The following is an 18,776-nucleotide window of genomic DNA, read 5'->3' on the forward strand; positions in this document are numbered from 1 at the left end:
AGAGAAAGTTGGGGCGAATGAGTACAACAGGGGTCGCCACCACCCACCGCTGGAGCCTCGTGGAGCTTTAGGTGTTTTCGCTCAATAAACACACACAATGCCCGGCCTGGGAATTGAAACCACAATCCTCCAACCGCGAGTCCACTGCCCTAACCACTGGACCATTGTGCCTCCACCTTTATTTTATTGGCTACGTCAATAGTGAGGATGAAAGGCGAAGTTGACTGCAACAGGGTTTGATCTCAGAATGTAAAGTGCCTGAAGAAATACTACAAAATACTTTTTCCAGTGTTCTAATGATTCTGCCAGCTTGCTGGTTTTAATGGTTCCTGATTTAGAAGAGTAGGCTTGATTCCTGATGGTGCATTTTGTCCCGGAGCAAGACAATTTCATGTAGCTCCAGTCCACTCAGCTGGCAAAAATGAGTAGTACCTGGATTTCAAAGGGCCAGCTTTGTTACGTTATGCATTACGCTGAATCTTCCTGAGAACTACATTAGGGGTACATGTGTCTGTGGAGTGCTCAGCCACTTGCATGTTAATTTCATGAGCAGGCTGTTCTGAAGATCAGATCAGATTAACTGGAGCCCTTGTTGTTGCAACTAATGGTGTGCCAGTTTTTTTCGCACAAGGCTAATAATTAAGGGGAAAGGATGAAGGGCAAAATCAACCTTGGTGAAAATTGAACTGAGGATGTAAAAGTGGACGAAATACTGCTAAGTATTTGGCTTGGCATGCAAGAGATTCTTCAAGCTCACTGCAAAAGCAGCAGCAGCAGCAGCAGCAGCAATAATGGTTTCAAATTTTGGCACAGAAGGGGAATAAGAAGAGGGGGAAGAGGAAGATGAGGCAGAAGGGGAGGAAGAAGAAGAGGGGGAAGAGGAAGATGAGGCAGAAGGGGAGGAAGAGGTGGAGAAGAGAAAATGTGAGAGAGACCAAAGAAAAAGAGCAGAAAATGAGGTGGAAATGCAAGAGGATATGAAGAAGTAAAAGTTGAAGAAGATGTAAAAGTGGATGAAAGGGAAAAGAAAAGAATAAGAAAACAAAAGAAAGAAGAATAAGAAAAAAAAGGAAGATATTGTCATTCTTTGAGAGAGAAGTTGTATAATATCAACTGAGTTTCATTTTAGATGATTTGAATAAATAGAAAAAATGGTGCAGATCAAACAGATTCTACAATAAAAATAGTGTTTGGTTTCAGAGAAGATATTGAGATAGATATTGGGATTGGAAAATGCTTTAATTCTGTCAATGGAAAAAGAAAAGAAAAAAAGAAAAAAAACTGAAACAAAATAAAACAGAGTGAAAAGTAAAGGAATAGAATTACAAGAGAAAAGTTTACAAGAAAGGAAATTAAGGATAGTTCTAAGTACTTGGGGTAATTTGAATTTGGTTACTAGCACAAAAAATATGTAGAGAAGTTGAAATACAAAGAGAAGAATAGTTTTAGTAAAGTGAGACTACTATTAGAATAAAAGCTGGTTGGTAATGTTATTAGCAACTTTATATTGCTGAAAACTGAGTTTTTTGATTCATGTGTGTGAATATTCTCGGCAAATACCTTCTGTTATTGCTATACAAACCATCCCTAATTGCAGCTGAAGCTAATAAAAGACACTAATTTAAGATGCTGCAGAGTGGAACTGAACCTCAAACCACTTCACATGGCTGTCTGGTTAAGAAGAAACCTTTTAAACTACACAAGCACGTTTGCACTATTATAACTTATCAAATTCACTTAAGTGATTTCATATACAAGAACTGGATTTAAAAAGTTGATGGTTTGAAGCACCAAGCATGTTTTTCGTCCTTGGCAAAATCTTTAAATTCTCACTGATCAAGTTTGCTTAAGTTTGTAGGGCTTCCATCAGTTAATATTGACCATGCATCTTCAGGCATGTGCAAGATTTTTTGGGGAGGAAGATTAGTAGTTATCCATGCATGCAAGTCTCCATGCTCCACCTACCAATATTTATCCAAGGGAAAGGCTTCCAACTTGGACCTATACAGTTTGGCACCTGTGTTGCCACAGAGGTTTGCTGTCAAAATGTAATGAGCTGGAATAGATGCCACAAGGCACATCTTGGATTGGTACTTTATTTTATCAACCCCAAAAGTATTAATGGCAAAGTTGACTTCAGCAGGATTTGAATTTGGAGTGAAGACAGTTGGACAAAATACTGCGAGGTATTCTATCCAACACACTCACATGTCTATACTGTAAAGATTTTACAAACCTATGAATGTTTCCCATATTTAGCTTGAATATGGACACCTCTCACTACTTCTTGAAATATTTCTTTCAAGAGGTGATGTTTATAGAAGATGGGAGGCAAATCTCTACCTTAATATAATCCTTTCTGCTATTGGCACAAGGCCTGAAATTTGAGAGAGAGAGAGAGAGAACTAACTGATTACATCAACCCCAATGTGAAAATGATCCTGAAAGAAAGAAAGACAAAGTCGACCTCAGCAAGATTTGAATCCAGTAAAGTTGAAGAGATGCATTATGAGTTTGCTGCTTTGTCTAGCTTAATGTATGGCCAGCTTACCTTATGATGTTATTTAACCCCAGGTCAGCCCTGGTTCAGCACCCAAACCCAAACAAACCAAAGCTGTCACTTACAAATGTGTATGACTTGGAAGCATGTACTAAGCTTTTGCTAATTATTTTAAAGTGCTACTGTAGTTTCAAGCAGACACAAATACCCTTTCTACCCCATCCTCACCCTTAATCCAGTAGAACATCCAGGTTGATTGATTAGATTTACAATTAAAAGTATTCCAGCTGTAACTATCTCAGCTTGGTTTTCAAGAATAGTGTATCTATGATTACATTTTTCAAAGTGCTATTTTTTTAAAAGGCAGAAGTATATGATATTTGAGGGAGATCTCATTGCATTTTTTAGCAGGTTGAATAATCATATATTCTACACAACATAATTATTTCCAACAGCCATGTGATCTGAGCTATGGAAAATTAAGTGTATTGCCCAAATATGTAAAAAAAAAGAAAAGAAAAAAAAAAAGAACAACAACCATGGTTGTTTTGTTTTTTAACTGAAAACCTTTGAGTGATAGACTCATCCTTTTTACTTCTATTACTCAGACGTATAGACATTGCTGAAATATGTTCTAGAGTTTATCTCTGTAATCAAAGCTGAAGTATGCTTTATAGCTCATTCCTGCAGGAACAGTTCAGACTGCAATTCACAAATGAAATATGTTTTAGAGCTCATGTCTGTAAATACAGCTGTAATGAGTTTTACATCATCACCCTATGTGTTCTGTAGATTTTCCTTGAAAACTCAGCTGAATTAGGTTTCATTAATTTGTATTCAAATTCATAATTTCTCACAGGTAAAATGTAAAATATGCAGACATATCAACTGAAGGAAATGTTTCTCATCTGTTTAATACAACAAAGGCTTTGACACACTTGAGAACATTTCACTCAGTAAATAGGACACCTGTAACAAGATAGGAAGAGTTAGCTGCTTGTTGAAAATCTTTGGATAGGATTAGGATTATTTTTGTGATGCATGTGCCTGGTGTACCCTTATCAGACGGGTAGTCATGATGGGTATACTGGGCTTTGTATATTTTACCCCAGTGTCACTTTGTTGGCATGCACTGCTCTCTCACTCAATAATAATAATAATAATAATAATTCTTTCTACCAAAGGTACAAGGCTTGAAATTTTGAGGAAGGTAACTGGTAATTAATTTATCAACCACCAAAAGGACGAAAGGCGAAGTCGAGCCTGGCAGCATTTGAACTCAAAACGTGAAGACAGACAAAATACCACGAAGCATTTCGTCCAGCATGCTAACGATTCTTATTTCTTTATTGCCCACAAGGGGCTAAATATATAGGGGATAAGCAAGGACAGACAAAGGAATCAAGTTGATTGCATTGACCCCAGTGCGTAACTGGTACTTAATTTATCGACCCTGAAAGGATGAAAGCAAAGTCGACCTCGGCGGAATTTGAACTCAGAACGTAAAGACAGATGAAATACCGCTGAGCTCAACTGGTACTTATTTTATTAACCCTGAGAGGATGAAAGACGAAGTCAACCTCAGCAGGATTTGAACTCAGGATATAAAGTTGGAGGAAATGCCACTAAGCATTTTGTCCAGCATGTTAACAATTCTGCCAGCTTGCAACTTTAAAACATGAAAAGCAAAGTTGACCACGGTGGAATTTGAACTCAGACTGTAAAGGCAGATGAAATGCCGTTAAGCATTTCACCCGGTATGCTAACAATTCTGCCAGCTCACCACCTTATTAATAGTGATAATAATAATCCTTTCTATTGGAGGCGGGGAAGGGGGTAGTCAGTTACATCAACCACAATGCTTGGCTGGTACTTATTTTATTGGCCCTGAACAGATAAAAGGTAGAGTTGACCACAGTGGTATTTGAACTTAGAATGTGAAGACTGATGAAATGCTGCTAAGCAGTTTGTTCAGTGTGCTTATGATTCTGCCAGCTTACAACCGTATTAACAACAACAACAACAACAACAATAATAATAATAAAATATTGAAAACAAGCCAAAATATAATAGGCTGTTAGCACAATCTTGCAGAGAATTGCTTATGGTACATCAGCAGTTATGTGGTGAAATCACATCATTGCATTATATCTCCTTTCTCAGAATACATAGTCCACTCCTGGCATGTGTCTTACATTATTTAAGAAATCCGTTACCTTTAAGAAGCATTCCTTTAATTACCTAAATGAAAAATTCTCCTAGAAAGATGAAAGGTATGTTAACAAACTTTTATCTGCCTGTCAGCTATTTGTAATGAGTAGATAACAAACCATAGAACCAGTGAGCTGTCTTGAAGGCTGATCGCAGTAACAAAACATTGCAACCATAAATAAGGAAATTTACATCCTGTATGGCAAAATTCTTGGTCAGAATATAATCAACCTCACAACTGAACTGAAAAAGGATAAAATTAAAACATGGTACTCCCATAATATAGTTTATTTATAGTTTCAAATTGTTTCCAGTATATTGTTAGAATAATGTGTTTATGTGTGCAGAATTATATATTTCTTCTCTACAAAACCACTTCTTCACTTCTTTCAACAGGTGTATGATGAAATGCAATAAATTTCTTTTCCAACAAAATATCCCTGTAAAATAGATGTGTATTTTATACACAATAAACATGGTAATTAATTTCTTGACCAAAATTAATCATCCCTAAATGGTGAATTTTTAATTAATTACAAACATAATTGGGTCAATGCATTAAGTATGAAGCTGTCATTTAACTTAAATGCTATTCAAACACCATTCGATGGAATCGCATACATTAAATGATTTTCAAATAAAATCTCTTTCTATATAAATATTCTCTTAAAGGTCTAGTAAGTACATGTTAGACTATATACTAATTTCAAATTTTGGCACAAAGCCAGCAATTTTGTGGGTGGGGGGAAGTTGATTACAACAACCCAAGTATCCAACTGATACTTGTTTTATCGACCCCCCCACCAAAAAAAAAAACCATCAAAGGCAAGTTGGCCTTGGCAGAATTTGAACTCAGAATGTCAAGACAGATGAAATGCTGTTAAGCATTTTGCCCAGTCTTGTAATGATTCTGCCAACTCAGTACCTTTGTTAGATTACATATTGCTAAGACCATAATGTGTTTGGAGCTGTCATTTTACTTTCAAAGGATCAGACGCAATCTCCACTGCATGCTTCCATTGAAGTTGTAATCAGGTTAAATTTTGGACATCTCTACCTCACTTTCCTCAACAAAAAATGTTGATACTAAAAATAGCAACAATTCTTCTTATCCTTTGGAGTATAATTTCAAATGATTAAGCATTAAGCAAAGCAGCTAGTTAGAACATTTCTAGCTACTTTGCTTGTTGCAAGATCAGTGACTGATTGTCGCTTGGTTTTCTATATATTGCAAGCTGGAGTGAATTCCTGCTATCTCTAGCAGCTGAGTGCTCACCACTGATGATGGGCACAAATAGCCCAAAACTGGTGATCCTGTCATCTTCTAGAAGATTGTAGAGGTTTGCTCCTCTGCTTGCAATATGTACCAGGACCAGATTGCATCGATAACCAGCTGGAGGAGGCTCTTCCAAGGGTTAAAAACTGTAGAAACATCAAACAGTCATATTGATGTGGAGATAAACATTACTTCTTGGTTAAGCATTATTTTTCATTAATTACATTAAGAAGTGAAGACACAAGGCCTACAGGTTAGGATATTGAACTCATGGTCATAAATTTGTGGTTTTGATTTTCAAACAAGGCAGCATGTTACATTGTTGAACAAAAATCTTCGTTTCATGTTACTGCAGTCTACTCGCCTGAAAACAAGAATCCACAACAGCCAGGAGTTAATGCTACAATGGATTGATGTCTCATTCAGGAGGAGTATTGCACTCTAGATCACTTATAAGCCACAGGAAACAGGATAAGCTTTGGGCCAACATATATATATGTGGTTAGCCCTCAGCTAACCACATATATATATATACAGTTTTACCCCACCACACACAGACATACACTAAATAATTCATAATAAAATAAATAAAAGCAGTTATCAATGAACTTACCGCGCAATCATGCAAAACAAAACCAAGTAAACAATAAACTCCAACAGTCCACCAACAAATAAGTTGAGGTATTTGTTTCCAACCAAATTTGATATCTTTAGTGAAATACCATAGTAACCAAGGGCTGCAGTAAACCTAGAAAGTGAAAAGAAAGGGAATAAGATCAATCGCATTTGGAAATAGCATGATTCAAAAGTGGCTTTAGCACTTAAACGATGTATGAAGTTTTTATTTTATATTTTGTCACAATTATATTTTTATATATTTTTAATACTCTCTTGGCTACTTTGTTGTGAATATCAATCAGTTTATAGGCACCCTTATCATTGACATGTAAAAGGGTGCCTGCGTCAGTGACACATAAAACCCACCCAGTACACTCTGTAAAGTGGTTGGCATTAAGAAGGGCATCCAGACATAGAAACCAAGCAAAAACAAGGGATTGGAGCCTGGTGCAGCTCTCCAGCTTACTGGTCCATATGGCCCTTGAGAATCCATACAACAAAATAGTAAATTGGGGATCCACAATAATTTTTTAAGAGTCCCTGAAAAATTTTGCAAGAAACATCTAGGTTTCTTTCCCTAACATTTTACAAAGTTCAGCCTACACAATTGAATGAGTGAATAACAAAATAAGAATTTGGATAGAAGTTTCCATAAGACTAGGTTTTAATCACTGAATGGCTATGGGGGTCCACCAGAATATAATAGTAATCAAACGGGATCATGGATAAAAAAAAAATGGTCGAGAATCTCAGAACTACACCAACAAATTTTATCCGATCCATGCAAATATTGATAAGTGAATGTTAAACTAATGAAGATGATGACTGTGAAGATGATGATGATGATGATGATGACGATGACAGTGACAAAGACAACAATGGTGCATGACACACACAAAAAGAAATGTTAGTACAGAAATCATCACTGCAATTCCATTTATATTTCCAGGCAGCAAGAGATGGAAGTGATTCGCAGCATGTCTTTGAAAAGTAACAATTCTGCTTTGCTTGTTCAGCTTTATTTCTTCCTCTCTTTGGAAAACAAGAAAGCTTTTACTTAATTTTATTCTGTAATTTTGATCTTGCTTTTATTCTCAATCACAATAGAAAATGTTTCTCTTTTCTTTACGGAAATATTCACACTTGAATTTCAATTATACTCACTTTTACCTGTCAAAATAGTCATTTTATCTATCGGCATAACTACCTGTGCTTTCTATTCTTTCACTGGTTTCAGTCATTAGACTGTGTCCCTGCTGTGATACCAGCTACAAGAGCTTTTAGTCAATCATATGAAGCCCAGTATTGATTTCAGGCTGGTAAATAATTTTATCAATCTCTATTTATCAAACTGCTTAATTTGTTTTGTTTTTTCTATATAATAAGGGGAAACAACTTAATACACTAATAAACATAAACAATAGACAAACACACATATACAAATACACACACACACACATCATCATCATCATCGTTTAATGTCCGCTTTCCATGCTAGCATGGGTTGGACGATTTGACTGAGGACTGGTGAACCAGATGGCTGCACCAGGCTCCAATCTGATTTGGCAGAGTTTCTACAGCTGGATGTCCTTCCTAATGCCAACCACTCTGAGAGTGTAGTGGGTGCTTTTACGTGCCACCGGCATGAGGGCCAGTCAGGCAGTACTGGCAATGGCCATGCTCAAATGGTGTTTTTTATGTGCCACCTGCACAGAGCCAGTCCCGCAGCACTGGCAACAACCTCGCTCAAATGTTTTTTCACGTGCTACTGGCACAAGTGCCAGTAAGGCGATAGTGGTAACGATCATGCTCAAGTGGTGCTTTTTACGTGCCACCAGCACGGAAGCTGGACAGTTGCTCTGGCAATGATCATGCTTGGATGGTGCTGTTAGTGCCCCACTGGCATGGGCACCAGTCATCGAATTTGGTTCGATTTTGATTTCACTTGCCTACATATGTATATGTATGTGTATATTTGTGTGTGTATATATATATGTATATATATATATTATATACATGCACACGCATACATTATTTCTTCTATACTGAAATTAATACTACAAGAAGAAGGTTCCAAAATGGTTGTAATCCTATGGAAGTCAAGTGGTTAAATAAATATATATTCATTTCTTATACCTTCTGACTTTATGGTTTTAAATATATATATATATATATATACATATATATCTTTATATATATAAATATAATTTAGAGAAAAACTAACTATTAACAAATTCAACGATGAAAAATGTCATTCAAAACATCTAGAAAAACAAATATACCACAAAAACCCTATTCCAAAAATCAATAAATAGCAAATAATATTAAAAGATTACACATGTTTCGTGGCTATATTTTAAAATAAATTTGATTCTATCTAAAAATATAGTCACTCTTCAGGTCTATAATAATCATAAGAATAATGTGGCCAGATTTGGCCTCACACACCTATCCTACAATGTCATTTTAAAAATAAACAATCAATCACCAAAATCTCAAAGCTACAATACAAGATAATACATGATTAATTCAAAACAATATGAATAAATAAGCATTACATTTGACAAAATAATTTGAATGCTGAAGGGTTAAAGACAACAGGATGAGGTATGAAGTAGATTTTGGTACTATTTCTGTGGTGTTGAACAACCACATAGAGGCTACTTCATTAATCTTATATGTTTTTAGCATTTGTAGAATTTAACAGTGACAATAACAATCTTGCTGTCATCCTTAATATCACAATCACTCCTTAATTGTCACACCTGCCTCTTGTTGGTGTAGATTACACAATTAAGTAAATGGATTTTAAATTACCTAATCTGGGATTTAATTGAATTTCTCTTAAAACCATTATTGCCATTCTATTGTATCCACTTTCTCTTTATTTGTTCAAAACTACATGGTGGACTGTCTTCATTTTGGGTATAGTCATAAAGTACCAGCACCCAAGATTCTAGGATCCTAAGATCATTTGAATATTTCAACATAAGCATGGCTGGGCTGGGTGATTAAGAAGCTCACTTTGCAACCATATGGTTTCAGGTTCAGTCCCACTGCATGGCACCTTGAGTAAGTGTCTCCTACTATAACTCCAGACTGACCAATGTCTTATGAATGAATTTGGTAGATGGAAACTGTATAGAAGCTCGTAATACATATATATATGCAGTGGGAGTGTATGCGAGTGTATGTGTGTGTATGCGAGTGTATGTGTGTTTTTGCTTGTCCCCTGCTCACCATCACTTGACAATTGGTGTTGGTTTGTTTATGCTCCCATAACTTAGTGGTTCAGCAAAAGGGACTGGCAGAATAAGTACCAGACACCAGACTTTAAAAAATAAGTAAAGTGGGTGATTTTGTTTGACTAAATTACCCCAGCATGGTCGCAGTCTAATGACTGAAACAAGTAAAAGCAAAAGAATAAAAGACAGTAAACAAGAGGACACACTTACCAAAGCAGGAACATAATAATGCTAATTTTTCTAATGTTTGGCTTGGAGAAGATGTCCGTAAAGCCATACTGCCGTGTCATTTGGGCAGGATCATCTGCTGACATCTCTTCTTTTACACGATCGAATAGTTCCTTCGGAAATTCTAAACTGTTTGCTATAGACATTCGTTTAGCAACAAGTTCTGCTTCTGGGAACCGTCCTCGTAGCAAAAGCCACCGCAGAGACTCTGGAATTATGCTGGAAAGAATAAAAATTTAAGAATATGTAGATATTTAAACTAGACATAGATTTAAAAGTTTAAAAAAAGAAAAGAAGAATATTAAGAACTGAAAATGGAAACATATAAACAATTTCTAAAAAAAAATAAAATTGTCAATTAAATTAATTGACAATTAAACTAGGATTGGTTAAAAAGACTACTTTTGTATATTTACCAAAAACAAAATAAATACTTAGTCCTACCTAGAACATAGATTTTTTTATTTTTCTCATTTCTCATTATCTCCTCCTGCTGTCCACATATATCTCTATCTACAGAAATGTGTTTTTCTTATTCATTTATGTGGTGTTTACTAATAATTATGTTTAAAAATGTTAAATACACAAATAATATACATAAAACTACTTTGCATGGCGTTATATTTATGTTGATCATCAACTTCATCGAACTCTAACAATGTTGGCTACAACTGTTGCTGCTGTTGGTGTCCCCGCCTCTTCTCCCTTCTTTTAACACCCATTCCTCCATTTTTGATGCAGTCTGCTGTCTCATTCAGCAATGTCCAAAGAGTTCTTAAGCGAATATATTGTTCGCAGTTTGCAACAAATGATTCTCATTGTACACACACACGCAACAGACGTATGTGTGTTGTGTGTGTTTGTTGTGTGTGTTTGTGTGTGTATCACAACCATATCCTGTTTCTGCTATTTATATGGAGGAAAAAATCTTTTAATCAGTTACAATACTAATGCTTTATGAAATTCTGGTGACACTGGCTGCTGCATTTTTTTTCTTTTCACAAGTGTCTCATCTATGATAGAATTTAACTTCTGTTAGTCACACATTGGAGCATTTTTTTCTATCAGAACCACATTTAACATCTAATTTGCTAATGCAGTTCACAATCTTTGCATTAGAATTACAGTCAAATGACTGGAATCTTACTGAACTTCTTGTGCAACCAATGTTTACTTCTTAACACTGTTCTATGTTTATTTGAGATATTCTTTTATTAGTTTCAGTCATTTGACTGAGACCATGCTGGAGCACCACCTTTAGTCGAACAAATCAACCCCAGGATTTATTCTTTGTAAGCCTAGTACTTATTCTATCAGTCTCTTTTGCTGAACCGCTAAATTACAGAGACATAAACACATCAACATCGGTTGTCAAATGGTAGTTGGGAGACAAACACAGGCATACAAATATAGATACACACACATATATATAGACAAGCTTCTTTCAGTTTCCATCTTCCAAATCCATTCACAAGGCTTTGGTCAGCCCAAGGCTATAGTAGAAGACACTTGGCTAAGGTGTCATGCAGTGGGACTGAACCTGGAACCATGTGGTTGGGAGGCAAGCTTATCAAAGATATATATATATATATATGATGGATTATCGTGTGAATGACAAAAGAGGGTTCAGTAAAATAAGTGGTAATATACATATCACTCATACGTATATATATGTATCACTCATACATATATATACACACACATTATATACATATTTCCTATATATATGTTGAAGTTATGTTACATAGTGAAAGCAGTCCTTAAACCTGGCCCAGGATGTGATTGCTAAACTAAAGAACAACATAATCTGAACTGTAACCTCTTGCTCTCTTGCCTCCTCCCTCTCCTCCTCCTCTCTCTCAATCTCTTACTGTCTCTTTTGTTTACTATTCCATAAATAACATGACTTCTATTCTGTTTGAACCAGTTTGCTGGCAAAACTTGATTCCATATAGCTTTAAAGTACACGATAAGTAAAATAGTTTTAGGTTACCATAGTAACAAAGTGGACAGAAAAAAACAAAAAAATATAAAAAGAAATCCCCTCCCCACCCCTAATACCTTTATAACATGCACTGTATCCTAATCCTTTGACATTACCAATTCTTCAAACAACATTAGCTTCCTATATTACGATTGTTAGAATAAAAACAAAAAAAAAAGAAATATTATTATTACACAGTGTATAAGAATAATACAATTTTATTGTTAGAATATCCAGTGTGATATTGTTGAGAGTCATGAAGTTTTGATATCACATAAAAATCCTGTTGACTGGTTCAGCTTTAATGTGTATAACATGAAGTTATAGCAGAGTGTGTATAAAATTATAGTCCGTATCAAAATCAATAACCTCAGCTTTTCACTCTGATGCTTGTTTCTTAAAACCTGTATAAGCTCTGCCCTCGATTTTCAGTGGATGATGATGATGATGATGATGGTGATGGTGGTGGTGGTGGTGGTGGTGATGACAATGATAATAATAATAATAATAATAATAATAATAATGCACTTCTTGGAACCTCTCTAATACTCCGGAAGGTGCTCGAAAAATAAGAGGTGTTACCTTAGTTCACTGGTAGTGAACAGCTGACACCGTAGTACATCTCCAGCATCAGAAGCTGCGCAAAGGCAATATAATAATAATAATTATAATAATAATAATAATAATAATAATAATAATCCTTTGTATTATAGGCACGAGGCCTGAAATTTTGGGGGAGGGGGTTAGATGCTTACATTGCCCCAAGTGCATAACTGGTACTTATTTCACTGACTCTGAAAGGATGGAAGGTAAAATTGACCTCAGCAGAATTTAAATTCAGAACATAAAGACGGATGCCGCTAAGCATTTTGCCTGGTGGTATTAGTGGTTCTGCCAGCGCGCTGCCTCATAATAATAATAATAATAATAATAATAATAATAATAATAATAATAATAATAATGATGATAATAATAAACCAATCCTCTGCCCTGGGTTAGTACTTTTTTTTTTATAGATTCTGAAAAGATGAAATAAAAATAGACTTCAGTGGGGTTTGAACTTGGAGTCGATATAAACATTGTGAGGCATTTTCCCTGACACTTTAATCACTTAAACCAATTTGCCATCATTGTCACCGTCACCGCCACCACCACCATTTGACACCCATTTTTACCATGCTTGCATGGATCTGATCGAAATATTTTAGTAAATTTTTTTTAGAGCTGGATGCCCTCCCAGTTATAAGTCTATCACAATATCAATGTCATTTATACAACATCTGTCGGTATGTATTGGTAGCATCAGTAAATTCTCTTGTGAACAATAGTTATATCAGACATTAAATTTTTATTGAGAAATCCAAAGTTTGGATTTATGATTAAGTGAACCTGAAAAATGTTCACAGATATAAATGATAAGCAAGATGAGGAATGCAAGCTCAACTACCTCAGTAGGTGTGTTTAACATAGAGCCTCATCCAAAAGGACAGGATAAAAGAAAATAACTCAAAATACTTGGGTGTTAATGGAAATATATATATGAGGGCACATGGTCTATTGGTTAGGGTGTTGCACTCACGATCACAAGATCTTGGTTTCAATTCCTGGACTGGGTGGTGCATTGGGTTCTTGAACAAAACACCTTGTCTCACATTGCTCAGTGATTACTTTGACACCTGACATATGGTACACTGTATAGCACATACATTTGATCACTATAAACATATTATTTGTGTAGGTTGTTGAGTAAAAAATTCCAGAGCCATCTTTCTATGAGAAACTGTAATCATATAACTTCGTTAACCCCTCACTTTTATAAATTTCTTTTTCTGTAAATATATTTGTGAATAAAAATCTCACAAGGAGTTTTTTTGTACTGTAGTATGTGTCTCAGTGTTTAGAATAGTTACACTATGTCCTTGCATTTCATAAGAGACAACTACAGGAATTGATGACAGGAAGGGTGTCTAGCTGTGAAATATTGCTTCAGGAAAACCACCCAACCCATGGAAAAGTAACAGTAAAATAAAAATGCTGCTGTGATGGTGCTGTTATTGTTGATGATGTGATGATGATGATGATGATGATGGTGATGATGATGATGACGATGGTAATGAGGACAAGAATAACGATGATGACAATGACGAATCTTATTAAATGTTTTGAGAAATCCGAAAGAAATCTTAAATTCTCAGCTACTCAGAGGAAGCAGGTGGCAGAATGCTTTCATCAACCAACTATTGAATGTTTGAATTCCATTGTTCAACAGGAGTCCTACTGTGGCTTCCAGGTGATTGTTGTACATTCTGATTACTGAACACAGGAAACTGCTATCAAGTGTGTACGACTTGGTTATCGGGCATGGAACTGTTGGATCTCCTGTATGGAATATTGTCCACCAAGCTGTAATGACAACACAGCTCTGATGTGCAGCCATCAACCTTCCTCATCATGATCATCAACATCAGCAACAGCAGTAGCAGCACCACCACCATTATTGTCATCAGTCTTCATCATCATCATTGTCGCTATCATCATCATCATCATCATTTGCTGCTGATTAATACTGTAGTAACCTTAAGCTTCTTTATGTGTGACGATAGTGAGAGATTATCTCTAGATCTTTCTACACAAGTTTTAGATCAACAAATTGTCATGCATTTCAAGGCCTGAAAATTTCTAATAATCAACAACTGTGTTATGTATTTATGCATTTCAAAGTTGTGATGACAAAAACAACATATTATGGAAGGACCAAGCTGGGAGAGTATGTAACAACCAAACATAATGCTGCCGGTTCACATCACTCTGCTTGAATTACAATATGTCCACAGCCAACACACTCAACCCTTTTTCCTGTTCAAATCTTTTTGATAAGTTTGTCTTAAACATCCATGCTTGGCATTTGGTTTTTTGGGTGAGCCCTTATTTCATACATCCTGAATGGTTCAAAGTTTTCCTTTCATAAATTTTTTTTTTTTACTTGTTTCAATCATTTGACTGTGGCCATACTGGAGCACTGCCTTTAATTGAGCAAATCAACCCCAGGACTTATTCTTTGGATGCCTAGTACTTATTCTATCAGTCTCTTATGCCGAACCGCTAAGTTACGGGGATGTAAACACACCAGCACCGGTTGTCAAGCGATGTTGGGGAGACAAACACAGACACACACACATATATATATATATACATATACACGACGGGCTTCTTTCAGTTTCCGTCTACCAAATCCACTCACAAGGCTTTGGTCGGCTCAAGGCTATAGCAGAAGACACTTGCCCAAGGTGCTATGCAGTGGGACTGAACCCGGAACCATGTGGTTGGTAAGCAAGCTACTTACCACACAGCCACTTCTGCACCTATGGTTATAAAATATTGATTCAAATTTTGGCACAAGGCCAGCAAATTCAAGGGAGGAGCTAAGTTGATTAAATCAACCCCAATGCTCAGCTGGCAGATATTTTAGCAGCCCCCCCCCCAAAGAATGAAAGGCATTTAAACCCAGAATGTAAAGAAAGAAGATTCCACTCAGCATTTTTCTTGCCTACCAATGATTCTGCCGGCTTGCTGCCTTCCATGGTTAAAAAAATATTGGTAACATGTATCATAAACAATACCTGAAAGGTAGCGAGCTGGTACATTTGTTAGCAAGCTGGGCAAAATGCTTTGTGGTATTTTGTCAGACTTTATGTACTGGGTTCAAACTCCACTAAGGATGACTTTGTCTTTCATCTTTCTGGGGTCAATAAGAATAAGTACAAGTTGAACACTGGGGCAATGTAATTGGTTTAACCCTTCCTTCCATATTGCTGGCCTTGTGCCAAAATTTGAAACCAACATGGATTATGTATGATGTATGGACACCAGAGAAATATGTCCTGTGTATTACACATGACATACACACACACAGGACAGGCAAAGGGTTAATACTTTAGTCAAATTTTAGCCAAGGTAGGTGTCATAGATAAAGCTATTCCAAGCTGTCAGCAGAGGTAATATTGTGATGGAATAATTGATGATTGATAATTGATTAGTATGTTTATAGTGTCAAGCTTAATTCTTCTCATGGGAAAGCTGTCTATGGTAAACTAGTAACCTAGACAAAAGGAGATTTGTCCCTTGTTTACGAAATACTAAGGAAACCAAAGATTAAATACTAACGTAAGGATCATTTTTGTTCTACATTTTATTTTCGGATGATTGAAAAATCAGAGTCTTGAGTGCAACAAAAATGTTGAATATACAAATAACAACAGTATCAACAATGACAAAACAATGAAGTATGACCAAGCTACTTCAAAATGATTAGGAAAAAATTTAAGATACTTACAAAATATATGGGATGGCTAAAAGACTTGGTAAACTGATAGCCATCTGAAGATGGCGCCAATTTCTCAGAAGATAACCGAGGCCAGCCAAAGCCATAACAACTGTTCCAATCACAATTGCAACAAAGATACCAGCTCGAGCTCTGTACTTTGTTAGATACAGTTCCATTGTCATCACGAATGTAGTTGTTTGAAGACCCTAGACAAAGTAGAGAAAAATCATTGTCCCATTACGACAGTATATGTCATTTCAAAGTTTGATTCCACATTGCTTTATGTATTTGCCATTAATAATAATAATGATAATAATAATGATTTTTTTTTCTACTAAAGGCATATATATATATATATATATATATATATATATATATATATATATATAAATGTAAGATCCAGAGATCGAGGTGTAGGAAGAAAGTTAGCTTCAAGCAATCCATAGTAAATATAAGAAAACATCTTTCAGGGACAATAGTGGTTTATTGAGACAGAAGGTTGTGGATTTTTTGGTATCGAAGTACGATAAACTGAAAAAAAGTTATTTTCATACTTCATGGTAGGCAACCCCGAATAAGTAAAATTCATGTCCCTGACCCTCTCCCTCTTCCAAACCCAACCATGCTCACCACTGGCTGTTCCCCCCCTCCCTCCATTCTCCCTCATGTGTCCACTGATTCCTCAAAAGGCATGTTGGAATTTAAAATGGTTACAGCAAGATATGAAGCCTTAAACATAGATTTAGCTAAATACAGTTTATGTTTATTCTATGGTGTTAGGCAATCAAAAACACAATATTATATAAATACAGGGATATAAAATATAAAATTAAGTAAATAACAAAATGAAAATCATCATCAGACTTATAACTGATTTAATTTTGTTTTTCTTTCGTTGAAATAAAATTTTACAGCTAGCATTATTTAATGAGAACAAACAAGATCTATTTCTACTGAATAGCAAAATGTCATTTCTGTCAGATATTAATCTTTCCTACTGGTAATTATAATGGTATAATTTTAAATATAATGAATTACTTAATAAAATAAATAAAAACAAAAACAAACAAGCAGAGAAAAATTTTAATAAAAAGCAAACAAAAATAACGACAAGGAATATAAAAAAAGGAAAAGTAGAAAATTGTAAAATATCAAGTGAAATCAACCAGTTTGGTAAAGTTCACCTAAATGTCACCACAAAGTTTTGATTTGGTAACAATTAGAATCTCAAGTTTTTTTCACTACAATCCATCAATTCATCTCATTGTCTGTGAAGCATGAACAAACAGTTTTGTATAACAAATGTTATCAGTCGATCTTTTGAAACGGCTGCACTTGAAAATGATTGCAATATATAGTGTTCAATAGGAATTAGCAGGAATACAGGATGTTCACGAAATTGCCAGTATACGAGCAGAAAATAGAGACACAAATCTAAATGTCCACTCTGCACTTGGCTGAATGAGAAAAGTTAGCTAAAGATTCAGACAAAAGGTGTTTTGTCTGAATCTTTTTGTTTCGATTTCCAGTTACTGAAGACAACCTCATGAATTATGATGCAACTGTCAGAAACTGTGAGCCAAAATAGCAGCATTTTTATACCAACTGACTGATTGATTTATTTTCTATCAGAATTGGTGAACAATAATGTCATTGATTACAGGTTTCCAAGGAGCTAGTCACTGGTCCACTGCATACCTGACAGTGAGAACGACAAGGGAATGACTGCAATTTGGTTCACAACAAATAGTGCCAAGGGATTTCATGGCAATGTTTACATTCTTCGCCAATTGACATCAACAAAAGATGTACACACATATATATATATATATATATACATATGTTATGTGATTCACAAAATAATCCCAGCACAAAAATAACAACACACACACAAAGAAGGTTCTTTGTTATGGCTGGTCAGAGAGTGACCGTTGATTTTGCACCTATAAAGCACTCAGCTGTGTGGATGACTGCATAGATGACTTGTCAGACTCAAATGGCTGGCGGCATAAAAACCCCGGCAAGTTGCCTATGTGGCTAAGGGGCATGAAAGCTTGACATCACATGCTGATTGTAAATAAGGATCACTGTCACACAAATGAGATTGTTCATTTCTAGTCATCTGTGAAAAACATGCCTGGCTTTGTGGAGAAACTACTTTACTTGGAAACAAGTGAAGGTTGGTAACAGGAAGGGAATCTGGACATAGAAAATGTATCTCGGTAAATTCTCTTTGACCCATGCAAGCATGGAGAAATGGACAGTCAGGTGATGATGATTATAGATATATATATATATATATATATATATACACACACACACGCATATAAATTGCACATATTTTAAGTAGCCTAAAGTTAATTTATATTTAGTTTATATATATACTTTAA

The 18,776-nt window shown here is 35.6% G+C and overlaps 1 protein-coding gene across 7 annotated transcripts in view; it reads right to left on the bottom strand.

Moving 5' to 3' along the window:
• The window catches only part of LOC106881073 (organic cation transporter protein), a 311,309-nt gene that overhangs the window by 38,851 nt on the left and 253,682 nt on the right, over nt 1-18,776 (bottom strand). For all 7 annotated transcript variants that reach the window (XM_052968543.1, XM_052968540.1, XM_052968541.1 and 4 more), the window contains 3 exons: nt 16,396-16,592; nt 10,061-10,297; nt 6,601-6,735 (listed from right to left, as the gene is read on the bottom strand). In XM_052968543.1, the coding sequence (XP_052824503.1) occupies nt 6,601-6,735; nt 10,061-10,297; nt 16,396-16,592 (569 nt within the window). The remainder of the gene's footprint in view (nt 1-6,600; nt 6,736-10,060; nt 10,298-16,395; nt 16,593-18,776) is intronic.

Source organism: Octopus bimaculoides, chromosome 6 (genome assembly GCF_001194135.2).
Source record: "Octopus bimaculoides isolate UCB-OBI-ISO-001 chromosome 6, ASM119413v2, whole genome shotgun sequence".
NCBI classification, from domain to species: Eukaryota; Metazoa; Mollusca; class Cephalopoda; order Octopoda; family Octopodidae; genus Octopus; species Octopus bimaculoides.